The following is a 19108-nucleotide window of genomic DNA, read 5'->3' as shown; positions in this document are numbered from 1 at the left end:
CTGTTTATAAAAGAAGGTTTCATCCTTCTTTGTTGATACAGAGAAGCAGACAACTGAAATAGCACAACCACTTCTTGAATTTGAAACTACTTCTACAATTTTCTTCCACTTTCTTTTCATTCTTGAATTCTATCATGGCACCAGAGCAAGCAAAGATCTCAAATAACCTTCTCTGAAAATTTCTGCAATAGCCTGACACCTTGAAATCTTGTCCACCAACATTTATCCCAACAGCTTCAAACAAAAATGTCGAAGAAAGAAACAATGGAAGAGAAAATCCCTGAAGATGACTTAAGCATAGGGAAATGAAAACCCAAGCATGTCCCTCGTGTCTGCGCAATTCAATGGAAACAATTACCTGACTTGGGCAAGATCCGTCAAGATAGCACTCGGAGCCAAACAAAAATTGGGCTACATTGACGGATCCTATGTGAAACCTACTGAAGACAAAGAAGCCATCGAACGGTGGCAAAGAAATGACTACATGGTAGTCTCATGGATACTGAGCTCCATATCAAAAGAGATTGCAGAAGCATTCCTGTATACCAACTCTGCCAAAGACTTATGGACAAATCTTGAAACACGGTTTGGTGAGAGCAATGGCCCACTTCTTTATCAAATTCAAAGAGAGATCACCTCCATTACCCAAAAAAATTCTACTGTTGCTGTCTATTTTACAAAACTCAAAAAACTTTGGGACGAATTAGGATCTTTGGATCCTTTGCCTGTATGCACGTGTGGAGCGAGCAAGAAGATGTCAGAGAAAATCACCTCCCAAAAACTAATACAATTTCTTATGGGACTAGGCGACACATATGAACAAGTGAAGAACCAAATATTGCTTATGGACCCGCTACCTACAACTGCTAAAGCTTGCTCCATGGTGCACAGGATTGAGAAACAAATGGAGGTAAATTTTAGGACCTCTGAAGTTGGACGAGAAGGGGTTATGGCTGTACAAGTTGCTGAGATTAAAGGACAAGAAAATGTGAAGATGAATTTCAAGAAAGGGACAACGCTTGATAAGAAACACCTGCAATGTGATCACTGCAAGAAAAAGGGACATGTGAAAGAAGGTTGCTTTGAACTTGTGGGATACCCTGAATGGTATAAGAACATGATGGATCAGAGGAAAATTGGAAGCAGACCAACCACTGCAAGAACCATGAATTCAAGGGTTAACTATCAAGCCAACAATCTATGGACAAGCTTGAATGGAAATCCAGATTCAGACATCACAGATCTCATTAGAAAAGAGATGCACAGATCATTCAAGAACAAAACACTAGCGAAATGAACTCCAATTTTGCAGACTTCCATGGATATGCAGGTAAAACCACTACTAATACTCAATTGTGGATTATTGATAGTGGTGTTTTAGCCCACATATGCAACTCTTTAACTGTCTTTAAAAATGCTCATAATCTTGACAACTTAGTCTCTGTTAAACTTCCTAATGGCAATAGCCAAGATGTCAAGATTGCAGGGGAAGTTCACATTACAGAAAGCATTATCTTGAGAGATGTTCAATATGTCCCTGCTTTTAATCACAATTTACTCTCTGTTAGTAAACTATGTAGAGATAATAACCTTCATGTTCACTTCACAGACCAAGTTTGTTTTATGCAGGACCCTCGGACTAGGGATATATTGGCCATAGGTAAACAACGTGGGAGGCTCTATATGCTAGAAAGACAACCTCAAGACCATATGACAAGAGTTCCTAAACTGAACTTGCCTATCAATGAAGAGAATCTGTACACTGATGTCTGCAATTTAAATAGATGAAAAGTTCGATGTAATGAATCCCTATGGCATAATAGATTAGGACACACAAGTTTAGATATCCTGAAACAAATGAAACTTTGTAAGGAAACCACTGAACATATGGAATCCAAAATATGCCCGTTGGCAAAACAGCATAGAATGCCTTTTTCATTGAGTGAATCTTGCACTAAATCTGTCTTTGAACTTATACATATGGATGTGTGGGGGCCTTATAGAAAGCACTCTATTGATAATTATGAATATATGCTCACCATAGTGGATGACTTCAGTAGAAGTACATGGACTTACTTAATGCTTCACAAGTCACAGACATTATCAAAACTGAAACAGTTCTATAACATGGTTTTTACTCAATTTAATGTTAAAATCAAACAAGTTAGAACTAATAATGACACCGAATTTGTTGACAAAGAATGTCAAGATTTCTTCCGTAGCAAAGACATAATACATCAAAGGACTTGTGTCCACACACCTCAACAAAATGGTGTTGTAGAGAGAAAGCACCAACACCTTCTGAAAATTGGTAGGTCCCTAATGTTTCAAGCCAACATGCCTTTAAAATTCTGGACTGATGCTTAACTTATGGCTACCTACCTAGTAAATAGATTACCTAGCAAAAATCTTAAATGGAAGTCTCAATATGAACTTCTGTATGAAGTAAAACCTGCTTATGATCACATCAGAGTATTTGGATGTCTTTGCTTCATTACTAACACTCTTCCCTTTAAAAATAAATTTGAACCTAGGGCTCTGAAATGTGTGTTCTTAAGTTTTCTTCATGGGACTAAGGGATACAAAGTCATGGAGTTAAGCACTGGTAATATACATATAAGCAGGGATATAATATTCTATGAAAATACATTTTCTTTTTCTGATCACAATGAAGATGACTCTGATATGGTCTATCCCCTTCTTGTAGTTAGTGAAATGATTAACACTGATGAATCAAAAGCGTCCCTTGACAAACCTAGTGATGAACTAGATCAGGAACAAAGAACTGATAACATATCACCTAGGAGGTCAAGCAGACTACACACTAAACCAACCTGGATGAGAGACTATGAATGTTATAACACTGATGACAACACTAACTACTATATGACACATGCACATACCTGTTTTGTGGAAAACCTTTCTAACATGCAGGAACCAAGGAACTTCAAAGAAGCACAAGGAAAGGAAGCATGGGAGAAAGCCATGCAAGAAGAACTCAATGCTCTTGAGAAGAATAAAACGTGGAAAATAGCAAACCTACCTACTGACAAGAAAGCCAAGGGATGTAAGTGGCTGTATAAGGTAAAACTTAATCCCAATGGCACGGTTGAAAGGTATAAAGCAAGGTTAGTAGCCAAAGGTTACAACCAAGTAGAGGGAGAGACTAAAATGACTGCTTTGCACCTGTGGCAAAGCCAGTGACTGTAAGAATCTTCCTAGTTGTGGCTGTAGGAAAGCAATGGCCACTACATCATCTTGATGTTAACAATGCTTTCTTGCATGGTTATCTTGACAAGGACATTTATATGGAACCTCCACAAGGTTATGAAATCCCAAAACGGAAGGTGTGCAAGCTGCAAAAATCATTACACGGTTTAAAGCAAGCATCTAGAAAATGAAATGAGGAATTCACCAACAAAGTTAGTGAATTTGGTTTTGTTCAATGCAGTCATGACCATTGTCTATTTGTAAAAGGTTCAGGTCTGAATCTAATTACATTACTCGTATACGTTGATGACATATTAATAACCTCTGCCTCTGAGTATTCAATAATGCAGGTAAAGGATTATTTGGACAGACTGTTCACTATCAAACATTTGGGAAGTGCAAAATACTTTTTGGGGCTTGAAATGGCTCGTTCTGCAGGAGGAATGGTGGTATCCCAACACAAATATGCACAAGACATTGTTGAAGATGTGAAGCTAAGAAAAGGGAAACATGTCACTACACCATTACCTCATGGATTGAAGCTCACAGAAAATACAGGAGCAGAGCTTACTCACCCTTCTAAATACAGAAGATTGAGTTGGAAGATTGTTATATCTAGGATTCACAAGGCCTGGCTTATGCTACGTTGTGCAACAATTGAGCCAACATCTCCAACATCCTTGTGAAGTACATTGGAATGCTGTCATTCATGTTGTCAGATACCTAAAGGGGAGCATTTCCACAGGTTTATTCTTCCAACATCCTTGTGAGGGACATTCGAATACTGCCATCCATGTTGTTAGATACTTAAAGGGGAGCATTTCCATAGGTTTGTTTTTTCCTGCAAATACAAACTTCTCATTTCAAGTTTTCTGTGATGCAGACTGGGCTGCATGCCAATTGACAAGGAAGTCTCTGACCGGCTTCTGTGTGTTAACCTATATCCTGGAAAATCAAGAAACAAACAACCATGGCTAGATCTTCCGCTGAAGCTGAATACAGAAGTATGGCTTGTGAAGTTACATGGTTGATTTATATTTTGAAAAACATGTTGAAGTCAGAACACCTATCCCTTTTTACTGTGACAATAAAGCCGCATTACACATAACTGCAAATCCGGTATTCCAAGAAAGAACCAAACACCTGGAGATAGATTGTCACATTGTGAGGAATAAACACAAAGAAGGGATCATTCAACCAACTTATGTAATTTCAAATCAGCAGATTGCAGACCTCTTCCAAAGCCTCTATCTGGCAACTCCTTTCTTTACTTAAAGTCCAAGTTATACTTGGTCAATCTTCACCCATGTTTAACTTGCAAGGGGGGTGATGAAATCCAACGAGAATCCGCATCAGATGTTGTTGATGCAGAACAGCAATTTGAAGATGAAAGTTGCGGGAGTTAACAGAGAAGATTGAAGAAGAAGAAGAAGGAAGGAACACAGGGCGAAGTCGTTCTTGCATTATTGAGCGGATTAACACTTTTAACATTGTTTAAGTGTATCTAGCCGTTGCTTCTTGTATGTGAATAAGCGTATCATCGTTTTTAGTCTGTTGGTTAGGGTTTCTTCTTCTGAGCATCGTGCTCTGTTTATAAAAGAAGGTTTCATCCTTCTTTGTTGATACAGAGAAGCAGACAACTGAAATAGCACAACCACTTCTTGAATTTGAAACTACTTCTACAATTTTCTTCCACTTTCTTTTCATTCTTGAATTCTATCAAAGGACGAGCTGAAGGTATTTCCAAAGGTCATTCTGAAGGCCTACTCGTTGGTCACATTGAGGGCTCTATTGAGGCCTATATGGAGGGCCAAAGAGCCTTTCTTTCCTTTGATGAGTACAAGAAGTCCATAGTAAATGCCCGATTTCAAGGTGTTGGTGACTTTGTGAAATCCCCCATGTTCAAGGAAAGCGCTGAGGTTAAAGTTGTGGTTGCGGTAACGAGTCCTTCGAAAAATGTCAAGCCTGAATAGACTTGAATGGTTTTGTGAAGGGTTCTGATAGAAGTTAGCTTGATTTAGCATTGGACGGGAACTTGCAAAATTTTCCCATTGAGCCCGAGCTGTCAGTTGAGGGGAATGATTTCGCTTATGTGGTAGAAAAGTAGTAGGTGCTGACCCTTCTAAACTAGTGAATTGAGCTATCAAACTTGGTCGGATGTTAGGCCAGATTAGATGTTATATATCAGACTAGATCATTGGGCAATCCCTTTTGTTGTGTTTTTGCTATCAAGGGATTGTCCCGCGATCTAGCTCTTTTGTAAACTTGAAAGCTCCATTTTGAAATATAACTTTCTGATTTTGATAATTTAATTTCACATAACTGTGCGATCTCACCACTTGTATTCACAAGGGTCAAACAATCATGTTTGGGTGCGAAACAAGATTAGCTCAAATCATTCATTATCCTTTGCAGCCCTTATGCAACCTCTGTACACAAATCTTTTCTAGTTTCAAATTGTGGGGGTCGCGGATTTTCACAGGCTGTGTAAATCATGGAGGTAGCTACCTTTTGTAGGGCTTGCGCAACCTCTTTAGTTGAATCTTTCTCAGATAAAATGTTTGGGAGATTGCAGCTTTTTACATGCGTTGTGTGACCTCTTTACTTGCAATCTTTTCCAGATTTGAATTGTGCAGGTCGTGACCTTTTGCAGGTCTATAGCAACCTCTTTACTTGAAACTTTGTAAGATTTGAACTGTGGAGGGCGGGGCCTTTTGTAGGCCTATAACGATATTTTTACTTGCAATCTTTGCCAGTTTGCCAACTCGTTTGGATACTTCAATTTTTTCAATAAAAGATTGTTGATTTGGAACTGTCTGTTTTTCAACTTTTGATTATAACTCATTATTAAACTTTTATGGTACAAATTTTGCGTATGTGGTGTCCCTATTTTCTTCTAAGACCACAAGGTCAAAACTTCTCTCTTGCTGAATTTGCTTGGGGTTATATTGGGACAACTTACATGTTTCCTCCCTAATTTCTACTAGAATGACTACCTCGGAATCATAAACTAAGCCAACCGCGGTCTCACCTATGACCGACCTTGGTTTAGTTCAATAAGCCCAAAGAATTCTTAGTAACTCCTCTGCCCATGACCCCTTAGCTTCGTCGAACCTTGACTTAAGATGTTGGAGTAAAATTCAATTTGTGATCTCAGTCTGTCAATTATATTGGGGGTTGCTGACCACCATAAAATTTTGTTGAATATTTAGTTTTTTGCACCATTCAATTATCTTTATCTCTCGGAATTACATTGTATTATTCCAGATCAAAACTCTCGACATCCCAAAACTACATTTATTTTCCAGATGGACTTGGTTACCTCATTCTCTGAAATCTTTGCAACAGCTTCTGTCTCCACCTACTTGGTTAATTATTCAACGCAACTATGATAAACTTCTTCCGAATTAGTGTTGAGGGAAAAGGCCCTAGAATATCGATTCCCACTAGTTTAATTGACATGCAATCGTCATTGGTTACATTAGGCTCTTTAGCATGTGCATTAGTGTTACATGACTCAGAGAATTTCCCAATTTCTTGGCCAACTCTATGGTGTCTGCTATGAGTGTTGACAAAAAGTATCCTTGTTGACAACCTTCTGGCTAATACTCGACCTCTATAATGGTTGCCATGGCTTGCTTCCTAGATTTTCTGCATTATATATTTAGCTCGCTTAAAGTTTAAACCCTTTCAGCAAGAGCCCGTCAGGCAACCTCTTACACAGCTCGATCGCCACTCAGTATCTTAAACCTGTATCCTTTGAATTTCAAACGTTTTGCCACCATGGGGTCATTAGGTAGGGTCCCATCTCTAAGGTAAGATGACTATCTCATCTTTTCATGTTCCAACCCACACCAATATAATTTCAGAATGAACAATATTTCATTCAATTAAAATCAAATAATCTATATCTATATTATCCATACAAATTTTGAATGTTTAACAATATTTTTTCCTATTGTGAAAAGGTACTTTTGCTCTTCACTTAATATTCTTTAATAGTAAATAAAATTTGTTGAAAACAATGTTTTAATAAAAATATAAAAAACTATTTAATAATCCTAAATTTCTTCAAACTATATAGATAAAAAAGTGTGAAAAGACATTTATACCTTTAAGAACTATTTTTAATAATTAATGAGAATTAGATATAAAAGAACATAATTGCCTAAATATAATTTTAATAGTTCTAATTGAGAAGACGACTATTTAGTAGTTCTACATTTTATTTAGTCTATTAAAACATCATAAAACTGTGAATAATTGTAAATATTTTTTATAAAATAAATATTTTATTAGTTTATATATGATAACATTTGAGTAGAAAGTTGCGCATGAACAACAAGCGTAAATTATGAAGCTCAAACAAAATTTAAATGCTAACCTAGTTGTGTATCCTTTCAAGTTCATTCTCTCTCAACTCGATTTAAGTGGTTTGAACAATTAAACTTCTGAAATTGTTTCAATTTTTATTTCTCTTTCTTTTTAAAAATATTTTCCTCTTTCCTTTTTTTTTTTTTTTCTTCCTGCTCATAATTTTTTCTTTTCCTTGGGGCTAGCAATAAATTCCTTATATGCAACTTTAATTATTTCATTCACGCATTTTGATATCAATTTATAAGCAACCAAGCCAATGTCACCTCTTCTATGGGTTCAAACAAAACAAAGCCAAAAAAGAAAAACCCAAACTTAAACCAGAAAGATCATGAAAATATACTTTTCAAATATGATTATGGAATTCAGAACTTCAAATCTTTTAGTTATATAATTTAAACAAGATATTTAAATTAGGGCATGAAATCCATTTTAACCCTTCATTGAACTTAAAATATAATGAAAAAAAAATTAATTTCAAAAAGAGTTCTTTCAAAAATGTTACTTGCAAACTTTAAATTCTTATTATTTTATATAATTACATGAAAGAGTAAATAAAAGAAATAACATATTATAACTATTATTTTTTTAACGAATTTTCAATAATTTTACCTTTGCATTAAAAGAATAATGTTTTATAAAAATAATCTAAAAAGATGATCATTTTTCACAAAAGTAAATATTGAAAAAGATGGTTATTATAATCCCTCAACTTAATAAATAATTAATAAAACAAACTCAATTCAAGTGCTTACTTTAAATTATACTTCTATAATTAAGTGAAAGAGAAGAAAATAAAAATAAATAATTAATAATTCGAAACTAATATAATGTATTGATTTGAACGTACTTGAAGAAAAAAAAATAATGGGACAAATTAACCCAAAGAGAGTAAGTGCTATTAGAGGGCATTTTAGCCACTCAATATCATGACAATCAAAAGTTAGTTATTATAACAGGTAGAACCATAATAAATGGTACTAGCAACGGAACCAGACTTGACTTTTGTGGGTGATCTAACTTTTTATCGTTTTACTTTTACTCAAAATTATTAATAAATTATGAAAGAGTTCTACAATACTTATAGTAAGTCATTTTGATTACATGAATAAAGTTTTAGTTTGAATCAAATTATATAAATCTTTAATTTTAATAATATCGATACTCATATGCTATTCTGTAAAATAAAATGAGAATGATCATAAGAATTGATTTTGAAATATGATGATGAAATTAAAACTTTTACATTAATCAATTATATAATTTAACACCACAAAAAGAAGTGGGATTTGGCACAAAAGGACGATCATTCTAAAGTCCGTTCTTGGAACATTTATTGGAACTCATAAGGAGTGGAATATGGTTGATGATGTCATTATCGTCGTATTTTTTGTGGTATTGTTATGGCACGGTTAAACCGTTCCACTGGTGTTCTAAAATAACAATTACAATTTCTGTTTCTAAAATCGATCCAAACTTGTAACATTAAACAATTGGAACTCTGTTTGGAACACATTATTAAAAATTAGGGACGGTCTTGTGCTGACCGTTCCTGTACGTGTGTCAATTGATATTCAAAAAATAATATTTAGTAAATGTATTCCAAAATGAGGTACAGTTTGGAAAGGTTTAACTATGGAGCTGGTCTAATATGCCAAAAACAGTTCTTATGTATGTGTTTTACCGATGGCGGGATGTGTTACAACAACCTTGACTAAATGACTTACATGTTGAAATGGTTTTGATGTATTATTAATATTGTATTACTAATCCCGTTCCAAAGGAAGTACAACGGCTATAATCTAACGGATACTAAATCGTTCCTACATGTGTTCCTAAGACCATTACAGATTATAATTTAATGGCTATTTTTGTGTTCCAGTACCCGTTCTAAATTTTTCTATATATATATGTTCTTCTCTTTCCATTCTCACTATCGTCTTCCATTCTTCTTATATTCTCTCTATTTCCTCACTCTCTCGAATTTTTTCGATCTGTCACTATCCCACTAATATTTTTATACTCTCGATCGTTAATCTCTCTCGAATTTTCATTGATATTTAAAGTTATTTTTATCAGTTAACAACTTTAACCCTTTATTTATCAATTGATTATATTTATTGTACATTTGTCAAATAAATTTAATGTAAATAAAAATTAAGATTTTCAGTGCAATGATCGAAACTGAGTAGGTAGTCGTGGATTGGCCACTGCCCTTCAGGCTTAAGGTGCTACCTTAGAAAATACTTTACTTGAAGATGGTGATGGTTATAATAATATAAATATATTTGTGTATGTGTGTAGGACTCATCATGTTAAACAGTTGAGGAGATGGATGTATAAGAAAAACCTGCCGAGGAGGATAGGTCTTATTCTGGAATTTGAGGACAGTGTTACTGTATTTATACAATGGGTCAAGTCTCAACATGCATATATGGACGGTGAGAAAATTAAGTTTCTTGTCGAAGTGAAAAAATAAAATTTTCAAAATCCCAGACGAGATAAATTTTTTAACTTGTATATGAATGATTTTATACCGTAGTATTATAATTGGACTTCATATAGTGAGGAGAGGGTGCACGAGTTTTTTTAGGCTGTCAATGCGCCCCCTTCGCAGGAGGAGTAAACTTTTGTTTCTCTTGAGGAGGAGGGTACCAATATGCATTGGGGTGATGCGTCATAGATGGATTGGGCGTAGAGGATAGTTTTCGATGCCGTCGGCCAACTTTCTAGTCTTCTAATTATAGCCAATATAGTGCGCCTAATGATGGTACGAGGTCGTGTCCTACTGATGCCAGGCCTAGTTCATTTGACAATGGGGGCCCATATGATTATGTGTCTAGATTAACAGATCGATTTCACAATGTAGTGTATGTTGCCAAGCAGCCATTGTGGAATGGTTGCACCATATCTTAATTGGCATCTGTTGTTGCATTGGTTAATATCCAGGCCGAGGGCTAAATTTCTCAACATATATATGATCGAATATCATAGTAGACTAATCATGTATTGCCTTGCGACCACACCCTCCCCATGGATATTATAGTACAAAGAAGGTGATAAGAGACTTGAGTTTACCTATTGAGCAGATTGATGCATGTGATAATACTTGCATGATGCACTTGAAGGACGATATCGATTTGGACTATTACAAGTTTTCTGGAGAAGCTAAATACAAGCCGATCAGGAAGCGAAATTCTAACTGCAAGAAGACTCCGTATGCCATTCTTAGGTACCTACATATTACCCCTCGCCTGCAGGGGTTGATTGCTTCAGAAGCGACTGCCGAGCAAATGATGTGGAATGTCAACCATCAGACAGAGGAGGGATCCATGTGTCATCCATTTGATGTAGAGGCATGGAGTCATTTTGACCAAATATATCTCAATTTTGTAGCAAAGCCTCATAATTTTAGACAGGGTTTGTGCGGATGGGTTCGCACCACATGGGCAATACGGTCGTACGTATTCATGTTGGCCCGTTATACTCACCAAACAATCTCCCACCGAGAATGTGTATGAGTTTTAAGTATATGTTCCTGAGATGGTGATCCCTGGCCCTTCTAATCTGAAATGTCTCATCGATGCTTACCTAGAGCCGCTGATTGAGGAATTGTAGAATTTGTGGCATGTGGCTGTACTAATGCACGACAGTGCAAAAAACGAGATGTTCACGATGCGCGTCGCGTTGATGTGGACTGTGAACAACCTACCAGCTTATAGGGATGGCGTCTGACTGAAGTTGCATTTCAAAAAGATGAGATTATACCTACTCCACAAGTTGTGATAACTATAATTATAAACTGCATGACCCAAATGGTATAAAATTAGTCGTTGAGCTTTCTGTTGCTAATCAACAAGGAATAGGTGCATCCCGCTTGGTGCATTGTGAATTTGACGAAGATAGCTTTGACGAGGATTACAAGACTGAAGAAGACTATAATTATGATTGAAAGTTCAGTGTTTCTTTAATTAGACATCTGAAAATATTTCTTATATAAATTACTGGTTAATTATATATATTTTCAAAAATATTTGTTATATTTAGGAACGGGCAAATAAATAGAATTAACCAATCCACCACTATTCGAAATAGTCTCGGTTAATATAAAAATTATTCCTATTGTAATCGTTCCTTGTTGTACGAGCATATTGTTAAATTTAACACAAGGAATGGACAAATAAATAAAAACCATTTCTGAAATAATTTCAAAATTATTCAAAGAATGAGGGAAATTCAGAAATTATGAATGGTAAGAATTAATTCACCGTGTCTAGAAGAGTTCCAGAGAATTTTGAATTGGCTCCATAATGAAAAGTGGAGGAAAAATTAATTTTAGGAACGATCATTAATATTTGACTGTTCCTGAAATAAATTTAAATCAAACTGTTCTTTAAAGTACAAAGAAACCGTTCCCTACGTGAATAGTAATAAAATCGTGCCTAAGCGAGCAACAGAACCCTACCTAATCATAACAAATTATTCCTAGTTCACTTTCCGATTACGATATCTTCACATCGAAGAGCCCGATTAATTCCAAACTTTAACGCATATAAATACTACACATTTGTGAATATATATAGCGGTCTGATGTAAAATCACATAGTCTGATTGACAGTTGCATTGTTTTGAACGTCGTTGATTGTGAATCAAAGACGATATCTCAGTTACCCGTATAACAAAAAGTTTCAAAACTTCATCGAATGTAATATTGGGTTGCTTTAATCATATCCAACTGTCTGATTAAACTTTTAACGGTTTGATTAAGAGATGCAGTATACTAATATAAGATGCTACTAACATCTATGTAATACTAACAATCTTGGATATACAAATACACTTGATCTGCTGATAATGTATCAATTTATTGAAAAGAATTATATATGTCCAATGGTCTACATAAATTTATGGTCGGCTTTTCTTTGTTCATTAACATGTCCAAAACGGTATTTTCATCTTTTTTAATTTTGTCAATTTAATAAAAAAAATTCGACTCATTTAGTAAGGTCGGTATATATATAAGAATGGTCTCTATACGAGACCACTAAAACGACATCGTCTGAAGACAAAATCTCGTCCTTTAGGTTGTTTTAGCACGGGTCTAAGAATACTTATATAATTAAATTACCATGTCAAATTAAAGTGCGAGGAACACTAATCCATAGCACATAAAACGACATCGTTCTATGTAGTTAGAAGCGGTCTTTGGAATGGTTTGTTTATAAGTATCCGTTTCAAAGACCGTTCCAAAACATTATATATATTGAAAACTTAGCAGAGTTTTTTCCTTTATTCTCCATTCTCTCCCGCACTCTCTCACTCTGTTTCTCTCTCTCCCCGTAAAGCAACAGTTTGCCTTCTCCACCACCTCCATCGTTAGTAAGGTCGGTATATATATAAGAATGGTCTCTATACGAGACCACTAAAACGACATCGTCTGAAGACAAAATCTCGTCCTTTAGGTTGTTTTAGCACGGGTCTAAGAATACTTATATAATTAAATTACCATGTCAAATTAAAGTGCGAGGAACACTAATCCATAGCACATAAAACGACATCGTTCTATGTAGTTAGAAGCGGTCTTTGGAATGGTTTGTTTATAAGTATCCGTTTCAAAGACCGTTCCAAAACATTATATATATTGAAAACTTAGCAGAGTTTTTTCCTTTATTCTCCATTCTCTCCCGCACTCTCTCACTCTGTTTCTCTCTCTCCCCGTAAAGCAACAGTTTGCCTTCTCCACCACCTCTATCGTTTGCGCTTCCTCTCTCTCTCTCTCCCCCTCTCTCTTTTATTCCACCCCCTGCCCCCCAATTTTTTCCTCAAATCTTTTTGCTCATTTCTGAACATTTTTTTGAAAATATTTGTTATATATTTTTCTCTTATATATTTTGAACTTAAAATATATTTTTCTAAAATTAAAATATTTTTCTGAAATTATAATACTTTTTTAAAAATTAAAATATAATTTTCTAAAATTAAAAAATATTTTTCTGAAATTAATTATATTTCTGAAACAATAATATTTTTCTGTAATTTATGTTCCTAAAGCTACTAAGGAGGCCCCATAGCCGAATGAGCTTTCCACTGCGGCCAACAAGGAGGATGACGGCCCTTTACATAGCACGGATGAATGTGTGACCACCCCTTTGACCGGGGGCAGTGATGGTGATGGTAAGGGCAATGCCATAGTCATATATAATGTTTTTCATGCACTCAATCTACTTGATGATGATAGAGAAGGAAATTCTTGAGGTCCTAATGCAAGCAACCCTCTTTGTGGTGACCCATGTTGAACGCTGCAATATAGAATGTATGTGGTCTGAACAAACGAGACCATCAGCTAGCGCTCAAAGACCTAGTTGGAGAGTTCAGGTTACAATTTCTTAGACTCCTAGAAACGACAGTTCATACTAGTAATGCCATTCATGTTCATTTATCACTATTCCCTACTTGGAAGTGGTTTATGTCAGAAATGGTGATCAGAAAGTCAATTGGATTTGCAGTTTTGTGAACTATTTAGCAATCTTTATGAATATGATATTGTCTTGATGAATGTAGTGAGCATTCATCTATGGCACCATGTGTTTGTTGTGCTCACTATTTACGTTGAACGGTGTTCTAGCGTCACAACAAATGCCTACAGACTAATTGAATAACCACATGTAGTTGGGTTGCGCATTGGATAACAGCTATGGAACCAACTTTTGAGGGTTGGTCTGAAACGTTCCAAGTCAAGGACCTCGAGACTGGGCATCGAGAGTCCTATATAGACTTGCGCTAAGTATTGCATTCATTGGATGAGTGTCGTGTTTCATCGCGAAAGACGTGAAATGTCTATGCAATTTTAGTTGATTAGTTGACAAGGTTGTTAGCTAATTGAACTGACTCGCAGAAATCGTCATATGAAAGCTTTGGAGACTTGGCCGGTATGACTTGAATTCCAGCTCCGATAGTACAGGATTAGTCCCTGACTTGAGAAATCATGATAGTCGCATGCATATATGGCTATATCTTGGATCTGGCGAGAGATGACTCTATCTTCGATGTGGTCATTATAAGTCTTTTCCAGTGTAGTTGAATTATGTATCGAGGACAGTGGATTTCAAGATAGAACCGTTGTCTATCATTATTTGATGGATATATCTCCTATGCGCTTTGAGATGTTTTAGACTCTCTAAGTCTATGGCCATAGCGGGTGGTCGAATAGGAAATGATTTTCTTTGTCGATTGATAGAGTAAACGCATATCAAGTATTCAGCATAGTCCAAGATGGGAACCGATGCCCAATTTCATACCCTAGAGTAAGGCCGGGAGATGGTCGATGGACGGACCATACCTGTATGAAACTCAAGAGCCTAAATGCTCACGCCAACATTCACCTAGTCTCTAGTGCCATGGACTGTTGTTAGACGACCACCCATGGTGATGGGCATTTCTGAATAATGGTTAATTGAAAATAATTAATTAAATTAGATTTAATTAATTATTTGTGTTGGACACAATACCAAGTCTAGGTGAGGGTGAACCTAAACAGTCACACACAAATCACTACGGAATTGGTGGAATTAATTTGACAAGAAACAAATTAATTTAATTAGATTAAATTAGTTCAAGCAAAATATATATAAATGGTTGGATCATTTATTTAATAATTCATTTGATGGATGGCTTAATAATTAATTAATTAGATTAATTAACTTTGGACTTAACACCTTAAAATAATTGGATTAATTTATTTGGTTTGGCTTAATTAATTAATTGAATCAATTAATTAGAGTTTGGGCTTAGATTTATTTAATTGGATTAGATGAATCTTTGGACTTAGTTGGGCTAAAATTAATTTAATTAATTATTATCCAATGGACTTTGGTTGGGCTTAATTTAATTTGATTAAATCAAGTCCGATCGATACTTGAAGTCCAAGCCCATTTGAGGAAGGTTGGATCAAGTTAAGAAGAAGTTGAAACTCCCCAACATGATGAAGATAATGGAGTGGTTATTTCATCATGATTGAAGGTTATATGCATGTGTGTGTACAGGTTGCCTTGGAGGCAGACTTGGTAGTTATTGAATTTTGAATTCAATTGTATGTAATATACAAAACTACACACATATCATGTAAAACCAACAACCTAAGCAACGAATTTTTGCTATCTTTTCTCTCCAAAAAATGTTCTCCTTTTTGTTCTATATTGAATTGGATTCAATTTAGAACATAAAATATTCCAAAAGCACTAATAAATAGTATTAGTTTGGAGTTGTTTTTCTTCTTGTGTTTTGTTCTATTTAGCAATAGAAAAAGAACTATATCTCTTCCTTAGTGTGGTGTGGACAAAATAGAGGGGTTCTAATTTGGATCCTAAAGTGAAAGAAACAGGACAACGTAAAGGAAACAATGCACGTTGCACTCAACTATAGAAACAAAAAGGTAAAGTTTCATTTTTGTTTCTATATTTTTTGTTTCATCCTCTAGCCACTTGTCTAGCATGTTTATTATTATACTTTTGACAAATAGCGAATGCCCGAAAATTTCACAGGGAACACCTCTTTGATTCCTTTTAAATAAGTTTTTATTTCACGCTTCCGCCGCGTACCCTGGCCATACTGATTCTTTTAGTGGTATCAGAATCCAGTTCGGTGTTATGGCTTTAGGATTAACATGTTATTGTTTGTTGAGCATACAATGTATTTAATTTGCTTTTGGAAAGCATGTTTTATGATTTTGAAGCATGATTATATGTTTAGAAAATATGTATTAATTTTGCTTTCAAATTATGAATATCTATGTATTTTTTAAAATTAAATTTTTTGTAAATGCATGATTTTTATTTCAGTTTTTTTAATTGCAAAAATGCAAAAAAAAAAAATTAAAAAAGGAGTGTACGGCTGTTGCTACCCTGCCGGTCGATTACTGGCCAGCAAGCACGCCAAGATCATGCGCGGCAGGAAGGGGGCACCTGCGCGCGCGTACGTGCAATGTGCAGGCATGGTCGCGCGAGTTGGACGCCAGTAGGGGCATGTGCGGCCATCAGCAGACGGTCGTCTGCTGTCCGAATGGTTGGGCCATTTTGTGTCCGTTTTCCATGAAAAATTAGATTTTCCTATTTTTTTCAATTTTTTGAAATTATTAATTTTGGCATATTTTAATTTTAGTTAAATTGAATTTTTATAAAATTAAATTATGCCTTAAATTAATTTAAAAATGGTTTCCAAACAAACAAAAAAATTGTATGTTCGATGTATGCATGATATCCATTTTTAATTGCATTATTAGTATGTTATTTCATGCATTTAATTATATTTTTGGTATTAGATATTGGATATTTATTGTTAAATACATCGACTGTTATTTGTATAACATGTTTATATTTCAGATAAATGCGTTAATTATTATTTATTGTATAAGCAATGGGGATGATCACAAATCCCATTGGCCGAATTTATGATTTATTTTATGTTGGGTGAGGCTTGCATGCCTCTTTGGTTTAATTCCTTCTTTCGTTTTTAGCCTTGAAATAATAAGACTTGCTTTCTCCCTCCTTTTGTACTCCCCCAACTTTTGATTGGGATTTCCAATTTCAGTTGTAAGGAGTGTAGTTAGTATTGTGAGGTTCATTTATTTTGAATAAATGTAAGCTTCCAAGGAGAGGATACATAATGTATACTTTTTTAATGAAAATATTTTCTGTTGTAATGTTGTAAAATAAAAAACATTATAAATATTTTTTATGTTTTCAAAAAATTTAATAGTTGTAACGGCCGATTTATTTAAAATCGTTACAAAAAAAGGCGGCCAACTTTTGTCAACAGGCGGGAAATGAAATTATGTAACGGCCAAATTTCAATAAGCCATGATAGACGCCATTGCAAAATTTATATTTTTGAAATAAAAATAAAAAAAGGGTGAATTTTAAATTTGATAAGCCGTTATAATAAAATCACTACAGAAGCCGTTCAATGGTAAATCATACCAGTTGTTACAAAAGCCATTACAAAAATTGAGTCATCTCATAAATTCATATTGGAAAATACAATAGCTTTACACCCGGGCACCGTATTCATACCAAATTTTAATATATACAAGTATGTGCACATTAAATCATATTGGATCATATTGGACATTATGATTTAAAATCACATGGCATAATTTAGAAATACATCATATTGAATGATTACTATTACGTTCCGGGAATGATATGTTGAAATCTGTATATCCAATAAGGCTACAACTTGGCCGAATGGAGTTTTTGGTAACTGTAATCATATCTGATGGTTTAATCTTAATTTTGACGGTCTGATTAACCCATGCAATTCAACACTATCCAGACTTGGTTTCGCAGATGACTCTTGTTGTTCTGCAAGGCAGAGATGTCTTCTATCAGGGTATTTAAGTAGGGGTTGAGAAGTTTGCTTCCTTGTACAGACTCTTGGTCAACTTACAAAAGAGTCATTTGATCATATCCTGATCAGCCCACGGGATCTGAGACCAATTTCTGGTTGTGCTCGGCTTCCAAGAGAGCCACCTACCGATGAGATACTTAGGTCTTCTACTTCTTGCTACCCGGCTATCCATCACAGATTGACAACTGATGCTTTTGAAAATTGATCAGCATATCAGAGGATGCGAAGGCACATCATTATCCTATTCCGCCATGTCCAAATCGTAAAATCGGTATCAATGGCCTTGTGTATGTATTGGCATCCGCCTTTATCCTCACCACGGGTGTTATTCGGGAAATTGAGAAACAACTTCTGGATTTTCTATAGAAATGAGCGTCTACCAGTGGTTATGCTAAGTTTGCCTGGAAGGATGTTCGCCTGCCAGTTCTTAAAGGGGGGCAAGGACTTCGTGATGTTGCCACTCTTAACTGTACTTTGATGTGCAAACGTTTGTGTGATCTTATTTGCGGTGATAGGACATCTATATGGGTTGATTGAATTTGTCATGTTTGGCTTCATGAGAGATCCATATGGACAGTAGCTGATCGTGAGGGCTCGTGGGGTTGGAGGAAGCTACTACGCTTCCGTCCTCTTCTCTGGCCGCTTATCGAGTATCGGATTGGTGATAGTGCTTCTTTCTACCTGTGGCATGACCCATGGCATAACATGGGTCCACTTATCCTTTCATTCCCGAGAGGGCCTAGCCTTACTAATACGCTAACTAGCACTCCTCTTAACTCGGTTATCATGGATGGATAATGTTGCTGGCCGAACATCACTACATCTAAGAGGTGCTCGGAGACTCTACATCAACTACCAGTCGTGCATGGTGGCTCATATCAAATTCTATGGCATGCTGCGTTGGCCCGCTGACTATAGCTTCAATATTTCTCCTCCTAGCCCTGCCAGGGCCTAAGGTAGGTTGGTCTCACTACTTTTGGGGCCCTTCAGAATCCCAGACACACTTTCGTGCTTTGGTTGGCCATCCTCGACAGGCTTGTCCACATTGGACAAGCCGTGGCTTTCTCACTTCTGCACCTGCTGTATCTTGTGTGCTGATGATGCTTTAGAGACGCACAAC

General features: G+C 35.7%; 1 protein-coding gene across 1 annotated transcript; it reads left to right on the top strand.

Moving 5' to 3' along the window:
- On the top strand, positions 320-1297 carry LOC110012136. Its single transcript, XM_020694619.1, has one exon. The coding sequence runs from the start codon at positions 320-322 to the stop codon at positions 1295-1297; it is 978 nt and encodes a 325-aa protein (XP_020550278.1).

This window comes from Sesamum indicum, linkage group LG1 (assembly GCF_000512975.1).
Source record: "Sesamum indicum cultivar Zhongzhi No. 13 linkage group LG1, S_indicum_v1.0, whole genome shotgun sequence".
NCBI lineage: Eukaryota > Viridiplantae > Streptophyta > Magnoliopsida > Lamiales > Pedaliaceae > Sesamum > Sesamum indicum.
This window is presented reverse-complemented; position numbering and strand designations above follow the sequence as displayed.

Coding starts and splice junctions, on each gene's coding strand:
- LOC110012136 (XM_020694619.1), top strand. CDS start 320: ATGTCCCTCGTGTCTGCGCAATTCAATGGAAACAATTACCTGACTTGG.